The sequence below is a fragment of the Ursus maritimus genome, unplaced genomic scaffold (assembly GCF_017311325.1).
Source record: "Ursus maritimus isolate PB19 unplaced genomic scaffold, ASM1731132v1 scaffold_3, whole genome shotgun sequence".
NCBI lineage: Eukaryota > Metazoa > Chordata > Mammalia > Carnivora > Ursidae > Ursus > Ursus maritimus.
In genome coordinates, this window is record NW_024425563.1 from 49,363,224 (window position 1) to 49,377,486 (window position 14,263).

At 39.6% G+C, this 14,263-nt stretch overlaps 1 protein-coding gene across 1 annotated transcript; it reads left to right on the top strand.

Moving 5' to 3' along the window:
• Window positions 1-10,628: 10,628 nt before the first annotated feature.
• On the top strand, window positions 10,629-13,878 carry NPVF (neuropeptide VF precursor). Its single transcript, XM_008686413.1, has 3 exons — window positions 10,629-10,766; window positions 11,992-12,395; window positions 13,827-13,878. The coding sequence occupies exons 1-3, from the start codon at window positions 10,629-10,631 to the stop codon at window positions 13,876-13,878; spliced, it is 594 nt and encodes a 197-aa protein (XP_008684635.1).
• The last annotated feature ends 385 nt before the right edge of the window (window positions 13,879-14,263 follow it).

Below are 14,263 nucleotides of genomic sequence, written 5' to 3' on the forward strand. Positions count from 1 at the left end.
CTTTTCTACATTTTTTTCCATTCCATTTCAATTCTGCAAATTGAGTCCCTTTTGGTTTTAGAAAAAAGAAAGTCACTCTCTCTTCAGATCACTTAAGTCTGTACCACTCTCTCAAACGCTTTCCTTCAGCTGTTCTGCATTGTTTCCTATTTCCCTTTTGTTTGCTGATAGTAAAATTAGCAGCAGCAAGAGGTCTGCTCTGTAGGCTTAGGAAACTTGGCTTGAGCTGCTAGTACAAGCAATAAATGCTGGCCAGCTTATATTTTGTAGCCTGTAAAATGTTGGATACCGTAGCTCAGATTCTTTGGTCGGTGGGCACAGTTTGCAAATGTCACATCTCATCAAAATCACTTCAGGAACTGTTGTTCACAGGCCTGACCAAAAGGAGAGGGGGTGATGTAATCGGACCATGCGGGAGAGGAGCTGGAGTCTTGTGGCACTAATTTACCACCTATTTAGAACAGTGCTGCCCCAGTTCTCAGGTGTGACAAAGATCCGGGGGTCTCTTTGACCCTAATTACAATAAGCTCCGAATTCAACTACTTTTGAGATTTGGGATGAGGGTAAAGGAAAAGATTAACAAGCCCAAAATCACTCGCTAGGCCTGATTCTTTCTTCCATACCCGAAAAAAAACCTTGAAGCTAGAAGTTCATCTTCTACCAGCCTTCCAATGATGCTCTCCTCCCTCCCAGCCTGCATCCCTATTCACCTTCCTTCCACCCTACAATTAACTCTAGAGGATAGTAAGAATAAAAGCAGAGGGGTAGCAGTGATCAGTAAACGACATTTTGGAGGAACTTTCAGGGCTGATGACTCAGCCAGTCCTGCTGAGCATTTGCTCAACTTTTTCCCCAAATGGGCCATTCAGAAACTGCGGGCAGATGATCAGAGAGCACGTGGACACTGACTAGCTGCCCTTCACCCCACAGCTGTCATTTGTTCCAGAATGTGGCCAACTCACACCATCCTCCCCGACTCCAACTTTTTTCACAATTTACCCCTCAGAAGGCTTTGGGGGGGGGGGTGAAGGACAAGGATTGGCATAACCCAGAGAATCCCGAACTTCCTTTACTAGTGTAGTTAAGGAGAGGGACGTGGAACTAAAGGGTCCAACCTCTTAGATGGAGAGCACCTACTGTAAGCCGTGGAAGGGAGAAATTACCTGGCAGATTTTTCATTCAAAAAACTTTATAAATTTTTTAATCTTACTCTTTCAAGATGAGCCATAAATGGGTCAAATGATACGAATAGTAAAATGGATGTGGTATGAATTCTTTATAATTATGGAAATGGCAGCTTCCTTATTGGTTACATGAGTCACGTAACATGTAATTCCCTGTCTTGGGTTATTAATAATGGATACACAGTTATCAAATTGTTTTAATGAACACTTCTAAAATACTTTCTGACACTGAAAGCAAATATTTTATTGTAGACAGATATATTTGTGGGACTGAACTAGGATGTCCCATTATTACTACTTCTAATTTAGTGTAAATATTGTCAAAAAAATTGACTTAGAACAACGAAGCTAATTATCAAAAGAATATAAGCTTATATTTGGAATTATACACAAGAGTCTGATTTTTCCTATCTCTAAAATAAACACTTACTGACCTATTATTTAAGGAAAGTCCATTATTTAAGGAAAGGGAATTTTGGAGTGTTTCCAAAGACTACCCAAGTGTCAGACAGAGAATGGCAAGTCTGCCAACTTAATAGAAAAATAAACTTGCCTGCTCGAAAAGCAGTGAACCACTCTACTCTGGGTCACAGAACTCACTCAACCTTAGTAAACACAGTGGGAAGAAATGAAGCAAGCCAGTATCACAACAGCAAAATAAAGGGTGTGAAACGTTTAGGAAAGAGGCTCAAGTTAAAAAGAGTTTAGGACCATTTAGGGACCAAACCACCTGGTCTTGAAATTCTCAGGACAGTGCTTCATATCTGGTGCTGAGCATAATGGTGGAAACAGGAGCGCCTCCAAATGCCAAAGAGAAACACCTGAGCCAGGCCTCTCACCTGCCAGGGGAGAAAGGGAATCTTACAGGCTCTCAAAGTTGGCACTGCTTTTGATGGATATATGGAGAAATAGCTGGGAATTGTGCCCTCAGCTGCCCCTGGGGAAGGAAGATCTCGAATTTGTTTTGTTTTGTTTTTACCGTCAAAGCCCCATATGAGCCACAAAAATATCTCACAAGAACACCTGCTTGCAAAAACAAAGACCCAGATGGCACAGATGAAAGCACCATCTACTAGTATCACTGAGCTAGGACAGAGACCTCCTCAGCATCTTTCAAGAAAAACAGAGACATGCCCACCAATAGAATGGTCAAGTGGTCCTCTAACCGCAACCCAGAACTTCAGTTTTTCACCAGCTTGGGAAGCAGTTTTCCTCTACCTGGGGAATTGGATTCAGGAAGAGAAGAGTCCAGATTCTTCCTCCTGCTTACCTGTCCAGCTGTATTAGACACTTTTGTATTGTCTTCCCAGCAGCAACACTTACCCCCAACTCTTTCAGAGGTTTGCAATAGGACCTTCAATGTTAGTGCAATGTGACCCACCTCTGGCCACAAATGATTGGTTCAGGATGGGGCACCTTAGCTAGACTGGGCCAATCAGAATCCTCCCCTGGTTATTTTGAATCTGGAACTGAGATAAAGCATTTCTCATGAGGTTGCTGAAATTGAGGAAGTGTGAACCCAGACGGTATTAACAAATGGGCTGAGAGGTGGAAAAATCAAGACAGTGGTAGGAAGGAATAACGAAACTGATGTACTGAGAGAAGAAATGAGAATCAAAGAGAAAGTCCCAATGGTGATTTGAGTCCTAGGCTCCAGATGTTCTATAGGCCCCTACCCCATTTGTAAGATATCCCCATATCCTCATAATAAATTCTCCATTTTTCTTAAACACATTAGAAATTTCAGTTATGTGCAACTGAGGAGCTCTGAGCAATATATCAGGTAAAGGAGAGCTAGTTTTGCGGCTGTGCCAATATGAAAAGCCTCAACTACAAAACATTTACAAGACTAGGAAACTACTGAAGAGGCAGGGAGGTCCAAAGTAAGCCCACAGTGATTTCTCTCCTATTTCATTTCTCACCATGGCCAGCATTCTAGGACTCCTCCTCCCTGGTTTTTTTTTTTTTTTTAAGATTTTATTTATTCATTTGACAGAGACAGACAGCCAGCAAGAGAGGGAACACAAGCAGGGGGAGTGGGAGAGGAAGAAGCAGGCTCCCAGTGGAGGAGCCTGCTGTGGGGCTCGATCCCAGAACGCTGGGATCACGCCCTGAGCCGAAGGCAGACGCTTAACGACTGAGCCACCCAGGCGCCCCTCCCTGGTTATTTTTATCCGAGTTAGATCAGGTTAAGATAGTCATTAAGAGAAGTTTTGAAGTGGTAAATTTAAACAAACGAATCAACCCAAAAAATATGGAAGCACAGGAAGGGCAGTTCCATTGCTCTTGGCCTAGATATTAGGGAATGGGGCATGGACAGAGGTGGTATTCACTGAAAGAGCCACATAAATCTCCTAGCTGGATGCTTCTAGATCATGATCATCGGCTACTCCTTATTAATGAATCAGAGAGGGCTCCAACAGGGCCCCATCAGCCAAAGCCCACCATCATAAAACTGCTCTGGGTCATTCAAGCCTGTGTTTACAATAGGCTATTGTCCCTAAAGATGGTACGCCTGCTTGTACATCTAAATATGTTCTAAAACCTTTATCAGCTTTGTCTGTTTTCTTTATTATTGTTTCTCAAAGGGTAAATATCTGATTTCTTAAACTCATCTTGTACAAAACCCAGTATAAAATTAAATCCATTAGGTATTAACATTTATTTAGCTCATTTAACCTCAAGTAAGTACAGAATTTTCTGTCTACATCTCACCTTTTAGAATCAGGAAATTGCCAGAAAGTCTTCTCCTTTAATTAAATTTATGCCCCAAGTCAATATAGATTTAAAAGTATGCTTTTGAGTGCTCCTCCAAAGACCACTATATGACTGGGTTTTTCTGTTTGCTTGCTTGGAATTGGTTGCATTTTTTTGGTCATGGAATTGGTTGAGTTTAACCAGCAGAACTGCTATGCTGTCATTTCTGGCTATGTCATGGACACATCCTTTTGAGGGTCCAATAAAACTGGTGTTGAAGGAAAGTGTAAACCCCTCCTCAGTAATGAAATCCAGCCACTGTGATCTAAGGAATGCAGGTGCCCATTGGTATGAGGTACCCACATGAGCTCAGACCTAGAACAGAGAGGCAGGCAGTAGGGCCAAAGCCAAAGGACTGGTAACAGAGAAAAAGAAAGTCCAGCTGCCAGTGTGTTAACACAAGGGCCAGCTTCTGCTCAGAACAGCAACCGCATGGCTGCTGCGGGCCTTCAAGAAACTCCTACCAGCAGTACTCAGGAACACAAAAGACACATGACCCCTAATCAAAAAGAAAAAAAACAAACCACAACCCATTCATGTGTACATCTCAAGTAGCCCGCTTATCATTTCTTTCCATCAGAGATGAAAAAGCATCTAGAAAAGTCCACATTTGTGATGACACTCATTTTCATTCGTTAGCTATCTGCTCTTATTCCTATTTGAGATGGGAAAACAGTTGTACTTAAAAACATCCTCCAAAACCCACATCAGTGGAGGCTTAAGCAACAAATTTCCTCCCCAGTGAAGATGTGTTCAGGCTAGTGGAAAATCAGACTAGTGGATTAGGCTAGGTCCTTCCTAAACTATTAAAAGTCTCAAATTTTCTTTTTATTAAAGCAAATTATTATTTGAAGGGCACATTCTGCATTTTAGAGCAGAATCCTTCAAAACAAAGATAAAACAAAAACAAGACACTGAAAAGGCACACATACACTTTGTAAAAAACTAAATTATTCTGCTCAGGTTAGAATAACAAGATGGCTGCTTGCTTATTTTAAAATATCAAAGGCAAAACTGGCCAAAAAAAGAGGGGGGAGAAAGTCCCAGGAAAGGTCTTGGTTTCCATTACCTATATTTGTATAAAAGCTATGTGCTGTTTTAACTAAACATCTGGTCTTTGTCCCTCATGTAGAGAATTCTGAGTTTTCTTGACACTTTGGCAAGAGGTACCATAACCCTCTGCCAGGCCAGTAAAAATCACACATTTTTCCTGCAAGGAAAAAAAATGTCAATAAAAATGAAACATTAAAAAGTGTAAAAGCTTGAATTGGAAAGCTGTGCTGTAGAGAGGCGGCTTCCTAATCAGCCTTGCACAATTGCTGTAAAAATTCTTTAAAACATTACCACTCCATATCGCTTAAAAGATTTAACACTGAAAAATTTTTTCAGTATATTGTTCTAAAATATGTCCTTTAGACATAGGGACCTTGCCTTCTAGAATAAATCTTAAGAATTAATTTTTATAATTATTTAATGTGTATTCCTGTACAAACTAATTCTTTAAGTGACTCCAACTAGAATTGAATTTCAACTGCTTTTACTACATGGAGGAATCATCTTTGTCTCATGTTCACATCAGCACCTCCAAGGCCCTGGCATTGTACTCTGTCTTAATAAAAAGCAGAGAAGTAAATACAATACTGCTATCAAAATATGACAAGCTCATTATAACAAGTCACTCATAAATCTTGAAACAAAGGCACTACCAGGCATTTTTAAAATAGTAATGTTATACAATTTGCATGGGATGATTTTATTTGGAACCAAAGAAGCTATTTCTTTGTCTCTGCCTACAATATAGAGTAATGCCACCACCCACCTCTAAAGGGGGCCCAAAATTAGTTAACAACTGGTTACAAAATAATCTGCAAACATGCAATGCAAAATAAGACTATAATGCCTGTAAATTCTTCTGCAGAGCGCAACAACTGGGCTATGCTTGGATGGAGAGGAAGAAAGAAACTGTCAAGAGGCAAATGGCCTGGGAGTCCACTGCTGGGCTGAGGGCGAGGAATAGAGTTCTGTAACAAAGTTTTTCTGCACATTAACATTCACCACCTCTTCGGTAGACCTCACCACGGCTTTAGGGGGCATAGATCAATTTATGGAGGAAACTAGCTCTGCTACATAAAAATTTAAATAAAAACTTGCAGCCTGTGGCACAAAAACAACCACTTATTTTAAATATTGTCCTAGAGGTGCAAATAAACCAAAACCTTACAAAATCCTAAACCCAACTCAAGTCAGCTCAGTTCCCGATTGGTAGGATTTGTCCCCTACTCCAACTGCCTGCCAGAGGTTGGGGGCATCTAGTAGGCGTGGAAAAATAACAACAAGCAATCAGAGAATCTTTTCTGCCCTCAGCCAGGGGAGCTATGAAGTCCACCTACCGGACGACCCTGAAGCATCATCAGGAAACCCTCCTTAGGGCTGCGTCATCCCTTTTCACACCCTTCCTGGTGTTTGGACCCGTTAACACAGCAAGATCCATCAGAACATACTGAACTTACCAAGCTTCACGTTGCACTGTAATAGGATAAACCTACACTCACATTCAACCTACTTATACTTGACTGTCCCCGTATGGGTCTCAGTCTGGGAAAGCCTTCGACGTGCATCCTCACTGGGAAAATGTTAAGATGTTAAGATTTCAGGATAAGCCAACAAACTTAAGCTCTAATAATGTATAAGTCACAATAAAGAGGAAACGCTGCCCAAACTGGGAAAAACAACAAAAAAGCACCTTCAGTTTTAATCTTTATTCCTAATACCAGTGAAAAATGTATTCACTCATTTAGAAATAAAGTGTCCTGAGCATCTGTGAGATAGACAATGGAAATGCCACTGTGATCTGCACAACCACGGCTCTGCCCTCACATGGTTTCCCCGAGCAGTACAGGGGGAGGGGAGGCAAGGTACAGTACAGGACAAGTCTGGGTGAAAAAGCCACAACTGGGCAAGAACAAAGAGCCACTTATTGGAGCTGGAAGTCAGGAGAGACTTCTCACAACATGTGAGGCCTCAACTGAGACTCAAACAATGAAGAGGAGAGAGGGGAGTGGACGAATATTCCATGTACAGGAAAATCATGAGCAGAGGCAAGAGAAATTGCATTCATTTAAAAGAACAGAAATAAGTTTGTCATAAAGCACAGAGGTGGCAGGGAGTGGTGGGAGAGACAATGCAGGAGACATTAAGAAGACTACAAGTAATGAAAAGTGGCCTAGGTGATTCCAAGAAAAACGGGAAACCACTGAAAGGTTTTAAAAAAGAAATCACAGATATGTTCTACTTTGTAAAAATGTTTCTGATTGCCTTGTGGAGGAAGAATTGGAGGACACCAAGGAAAAGGTCTAGGCAAGAGAAAAGAGTGAACCGAGTACTGGCACTGGGGATGGAGAGATATGAACAGATTAATTAGAAGTTAGAAGAGACCAGGCTTAACTGGGCAGAATGGCAGAATGAGAACGTGTTCAGAATGCTTGGGTTCAAATCCTGGCCTGCCATTTGTAGAGAAAGTTACTTCATCCTTCTGCACCTTAGTCTTCCTTTCCGGAAAGTAGGATTAATAATAATAGTAGTATTAGTAGCAGCAGCTGCTTATGAGATTATCATGAAAGCTAAACAAATTAATTCACAAAGTACTTAGGACAGTTCTTGGCTTGTGGTAAGTGCTCAAAAAAAAATCCTGTCTATTTTTTTTTTTTAGTATAATAGCTCAAAACTAGAAACTAGTTGTTCATTAATTCTAGAATGGGATGAGGGAGAAAAGGGGAGGAAATAGTCATGGATCTCACAAAGGAATTGGGCTTGGTCAAACCGGTGGATGCCTGTGCCAGTTAATCTATTTATTGCTTCTCAGCTCCAAATCCACTCTTGATTTCATGCTCTGAGATGATAGAGGTGGACCCCATAAGCATTTATCCTTTGCAGCAGGTATAATTTTAAGCTTTGTCAGTAAAAGGCACTAGAGGGGTATACTATAGGAGGAAGAGACATCTCTCTCTGGCTCAAGTGGGTTTCCATTTGCTTCTTTTTGCCCCTACACATGGCTGTCAGTGGTGCATGTGGGGGACATCTGGTAGCACTCATCCCCATGGGCTTTCAGCGGCAAATTCCCAATGAGTCTCAGAGATAGTCCAGAAGTTGTCTTCCCAGCCTTGACCCATCCGTACCCCAGAAGAGTATCTCCCACTTATGACTAGAACAGGCTCTGGCCTGGAGTAACCCAGCACACTTCTCTGCCATTCATACTTTCTCCAACATGGTCTGAATTCCAATCAGCTTGTCCTTTCCTTGGATAGTCTCCAAGGAAAGGACATTTTATCATTTTATAGTTAATCCCCATTGTAATTGATAATTCTTTATATTGTTCAGATTACTATGTATATTCTATCTCCTGATTGGACCCTGACAGAGACAGTACTGTTCATTGAAACAGGAAACACAGGAAGAGAGAAAGGTGTGAAAAAGATAAATTCCAGTTTGGACATAGAGCACTTGAGATGCCTGTGAGGCATCCCAAAAGTACCACCTGGTAGGAAGCCAAGGATCTGAGGGGTCTAAAGCTCAGCAGAAGTGTTCAAGCTGGAGAGAGAGGCTTAGACATGAGTAGCCTTCAAGTCTCTGAAGTCTTAGTAAATGAAGCGTGTATGTAAATACCACACGGCCAGGAGACAGATTTTTTTTTCATTTTTTTGTATGCTCCTATGTCTCATCAAGAATCCCTAAATAGGCTATGTATGTAGGAGAGCATTTCATTAAAAGATTTATGGTGATTTCATACTGTGTGTCAAGTCATGTTGTTTTATATCGATGTTTTCAGAGTTAACTGAAAATATGGTTGAAAAGTGCCAAGCCCTGTATTAATAAGATAACTTTAACTACACTCCAAACTTGGAAGTTTGAATCTGGTGGAGGCAGGGGAATAATTAGTCATACCGGCTACGCTAGATGCTGACTGCAATCAGAAAAACTCCGATGTGCTAAAACCCCAAGTAGCAGTACTGAAAACTGATGCACCACTAACCTCTGAAATGACCAGATAACAAACGTACTTTGAAAGAGACCCAGGCTGATTCCTTCCACTTTTTCCAGGGTGTGAACTTGGCCAACAAAACTTGCTCCTTGCTTCACCCATTTCTCAAAAGTTTGGATCTATTGACCACAAAAAAAAGGAAGTTCCATCAGCAGTTTGCGAAGGAACAATTTGAAAGAGAAATGCATTAAATCCTCAGGGAAATTAAACCCAAATAATCCAATAACAGTGTTACAAAATTAACCCTAGACTATGAATTGAATTAATTACCTCCTACTGTGGGGATTCTTGGCTAGCACAGACCAAAACAAATGAGGCCAATGATGTCAACTGCCTTAAGAGAGGCTGCTGGCAAGTGTGACCTCGGCGTACCCAAGAGTTTACCCGTTGTTGTTTTTCTAATTTATTCTGGAGATCTATAATACAGAGAAGGGTCTTCACTTCTGCCCATCACAAACCTCAAATTATGGTAGGTTGTGGTACAATCCTTGACACAAAAGGTGAGATTTTATGACTTGCTCTTTTGTGAATTCACCTCTGAGTGTCTGTGTCTAGAAGTAGCTAGAAATCAATCACTGTAATGTCTCTTACTCCTGAGAGCATCGAAGGGGCAGATGGGAACAAGCAATGATTTCTCTAGAACCCAGGCAGTCTAATGATAAGGCAGGGCTTTAATACCAGTTATCTGCTCCAAAGGAGACTTGCTTTGGCATTTCAGGAAATAAGCATTTATTTCTATAAATTCTTTTCTTATGCCATGATGTCAGTATGCCTGTGGCAATGTGAGATTACCTAAATAATATGGGCCAGGGGAGCAACAAAATTAGCATGTGTGTGACTTACCAAACCTCTGCTAGGGGTCTTAAGGGCTCTGAGGAGGAAGGTAGGATACGGCATCATCACAGAAATACAATCCCAGTGATTTACACGGTTTTGGCAAATAAGGCCCACGGGGAAGATACAAAAGGCCTAGAACTGCCTCCAGCTTCTCCTGAGACAGCCAGTTTGTCAAAATGCCTAGCTCATGGTCTTATGCCCACCTTTCACGTCGTAGCTGACATTTACTCCTGACGCTTTTTAATAACCAAACAGCATTTTACAAAAAGTTAATTAATGTCATTTTATTTGGGTGTTATGTGACTTAGAACTCTTTTTACATTCTAAATTTTGTTTGACATTTTGAGAATACTATGCCTAACTCTTTTGTGCGGGTTTAAAAAAAAATGTTTTTTTAGCATAGCTAGCATGTATTGAATACTATTTTTTTCCTTATCAAGAACTGACACAAACACCAAAATATTTTTCATTCAAGCTCAAAGAAATGAAGCATTCTGTTTGTTTGGAATCTTAATTACCATGGCCCCAAACTTATCTAATTAGAACCTCCTTCATAATGAGGAAAATTATTTTCAAAGTTAATGAATTTGCAAACAGGAACATTGCTGTCTTTCCAGAATGAATTACCCACATTCCTTAAATACATAGTTTAGTTAAACACTCTAATTAATATTAGTACTTAAAACATGTGGGATTGGTTTCACTGATAAATCAAACTTTCCTTTGTTTTTGGACAGTATAAAAAGACCACAATTCCCCTCCTTGTAGACATCAGGCTGCACATAGAAACTTAATTCTAGATTCTGAACAAAATGAAAGTTATTTCATCAAAATGCTTTATTTTGGTGATTTTAGCCACTTCAAGCTTGCTAACATCGAACGTCTTCTGTACAGATGAATTAATGATGTCCAATCTTCACAGCAAAGAAAATTATGACAAATATTCTGAGGTAAGTTTTTTTACTCCAACATGACTAGCATTAACTATCTATTTGTCCTCAATCTAATGCTTTTGTATTTTATGAAGAGTAAGGAATCAGTTCGTTTGTGCTTTGTTATTTGTCCAACTGCAGCCTTCCACGATAGTGTGTTGATGTAACTTGTATTTTTTAACACAACAGCAGTCTGGCCTCTCTAATGACAATTTATGTACAGGATATGATACTTAGCAAGATAAGGTGCATTAATAATTTTCAATTGACTCAGAAGAACACAGTTGAAATAACTAGTTGCAAAAATAAGATCTGATACGTTTCACCTGAACATTTGAGTTGTCTTCAACTACAAACAAACAAACAAAAATACAAGGATTATATTTTCTGCTTACTGATGAGCCGGTAAATTTAGGGTAAATCTATATCTAAGTAAAGTATCTATCCTTAGGTGGTGGAATTGCAGTTTTTATTTTCTTCTTTATGCTTTTATATATTTTCCAAATTTGCTGAAATGAGTACGTATTACTTTTCACAATCAGAAAAACAATCATTTAAAAATCTTCAGAGAGACAAATTTTCATGGTAAAGCTAAATCTAATTAAATATTTGCTGTATTTTAAATGGTTCCTTTAAAGTTGGTATGTTAGTGGTGCAATAACCCACAAACCAACCAGTGCTTTACTAAAAATGTAATTTGTATACTAATAAAAATACAATCAGTCTCTTAGAGCAGGGGTCTGAGTATGAGCAGGTAAGAAAGAAATACAATAGAGCCTCCTCTAACTCTACCCCAAAACCTGGCTAGCCTCTCTGTGCCCATGTATCCTCCACATTGGCATTTAAAAAGAGGAGACACAAGAGACGTGAAGAGGCAGTGGGAGGTTTCTCTAAAATCAAAATATAAAAATACATGAAATATTTCATAAACAACATGAATCAAAAACTGGAGAGTAACTGCAGTAAAATTAACTTTTGCCTCACTTCAATACTTTATTGTGCTCCTGCTGCTCAAACACATCGCTGTACTCACTATATGTATTTTATTAATATTTTATGGTTGTCTTACAATAGAAACCTAATACAAACTATTTATTTAAAAATTCTGCATATGAAAACATATGCATAAGCTTTGTTTATGGCTTTAACAGTTCTGCAAACTAACGTCCAGATTTAAGTTAATTTGGGGTTTAAACCTATTGCCTATAACAATAACTTATTTTATATTCATTTCTAATCATAGCCTGAAGGAGACCCTAAGGGGGAAAAGGAAAGAAGTCTCAGTTTTGAAGAACTAAAAGATTGGGGTCCAAAAACTGTCATTAAGATGAGTGCACCCACAGTCAACAAAATGCCACACTCGGCAGCCAACTTGCCACTGAGATTTGGGAGGACCATGGAAGAAGAAAGAAGCGCCGGGGTAATGGCCAACCTGCCTCTGAGATTTGGAAGAAATATAAAGGAAAGCATCTCAAGACATGTTCCTAATCTGCCCCAAAGATTTGGGAGAACAACAGCCAAAAGTGTCGCCAAGACACTGAGTGATTTGCTCCAACAATCCATGCATTCACCATCTGCCAGTGAGTTACTGTACTCCGTGAACTGCCAGCCTCAAGAAATCCAGAGTCCTGATCAAAAACACCCATGGTAATTCCTGAAAACCAGTTAAAATGCATGGGCCATTATATATAGCTGGTACAGAAATGTTAAAAAGGATTACCTCTTTTCAAAAGAAGTTTCTATGAAAGTTAAGTTTCTTAGGAGGAAAAAAGCAAAGACAGGGAAATAAATACCTTAACTGTGAACTACAGAAGGCCAGCTATAAACATGACCAGAGGTAGAAAGTAACAAGGTGGCTTCCCCTAAGCCCCACGTCAGCATCAATCTCATTACTCTACAGCCACATACTGAGTAGGAAGATTTGATGACACGATTGGGAATTTAGGTCTATGACACATTGTCCAACATTCGATCTCTTTAATGTAAAAGGTCCCGGCATGAGGGAGCTATCTGCAAGTACAAAGGAAGGAATCCCAAAACACCAGGTCTCAAATTCAGAAGGTTTTCTTCCTCAACACTAAATCAAAGTTTTTTTCTTTTTTCTGGATCTCATTTTATAAATGAGTTCTATTACAATCATTGTTTGCATTAATAAGTATTAAGTTATCTACTATATACAAATCAGAGAGCAAGAGGTTCATAAAATTAATAGGCAACTTATTATTTTCTAGTAGAGTATATGTAAAAACAACAACAACAAATTCCTATAAACTAAAACATGACACTTTAATTAAGGCCTGTAGAAAGGAAGGCAGCAAGCTGTGACACCTTATAAGGGAGACCTTTTCAGAACATTTCGGGTTTATTTTTTACTATGGCTCTTATCCCTATCTGACATATGTTTAGGGTCCATTCCCCTTTACTAGAATTTCAGGTCCATAAATCCCATGCTTTTTGTCCACTGCATATCCCCAATGCCCATAAAAAAAGGGGGGCGGAAAGGGGAGTGTTTCTACATGCAGATATCTGGGAAAGTTTCATGAGTTAGACTTTGAAAGTTGACTCTGTTTTGAACATTCAGAGACTGGTGGGAGGAGAGAAGATACTTTCAGGCAAAGAGAGGAGTGTGAACAAGATGAGCCAAGAACAGCTGGGGTTCAGTTTGGCAAGAGCAGCAGGGGTACGAAGAGGAGAGGAAAGAAAGCGAGGAGGTTGGGGTAAGAGAAGAGAGTGCACTCAGGGCTGAGTAAAGGACTTTGGACATTACTCATCAAGGAAAGGAGAACCACTGACATTTCTGCTGAGGTCCTGAGATATTACATGGAGGTAGAATTCGGCAGCTCACCAGATGTTGGCAGTGGGACAGTCATGAGGGACAGGGATGAGTCAAGGCTAAGGTGGTAAGTCTGAGTACGTACCCATTACAAATTCAGGTTCTCGTCCACATTTCATTTATCTGAAGTGCAACACAATTCAACTCAAGTATAATTAAGCAATTAGGATCATGGCTAGTATTTTTATATATACTCATGCTATTGTTATGATGGATCAGAACATTTTGTACTGCTTATGTTTTAGGAGACTGGGATTCAAGAAAATAGATGATGCAGAACTGAAACAAGAAAAATAAGAAATCTGGAGCATGTCCCTAGAGATGATATAAAGCTGTGGTCTGTAATCTGCAAACAACTCTATAGTGAAGACACCAATGAGTGAAGAGTCACTGTACTCTTTTGATGGGTTATCACTAACAATAATTTTTCTTTGTCACTAGAGCTAGTATCTTAAAAGTTATTTAAAAAAACAATTCAAAGAATATTGTAATGTAAAGATGAAATAATTTTTGCCTAAATAAAAAGAACATGGCAACTACTTAAGAAGCCTCTGGTAATCGGGAGAAAGAGGGGGGCACAGAGGGGTGCTGAAGCCATATCATCATCTGATGTAAAAATCATAGACACCACCACATTGAAGTAAAAAATTAAAAAGAAGAGTACCCTGACAAATATTATTAT

Bases quoted from the DNA above. Each gene is read 5' to 3' on its own strand.
- NPVF (XM_008686413.1), top strand. From the start codon at position 10,629: ATGAAAGTTATTTCATCAAAATGCTTTATTTTGGTGATTTTAGCCACT. The intron at 10,767-11,991 runs GTAAGTTTTTTT...TTCTAATCATAG, and splicing joins ATTATGACAAATATTCTGAG to CCTGAAGGAGACCCTAAGGG. The intron at 12,396-13,826 runs GTAATTCCTGAA...CTTATGTTTTAG, and splicing joins CCTGATCAAAAACACCCATG to GAGACTGGGATTCAAGAAAA.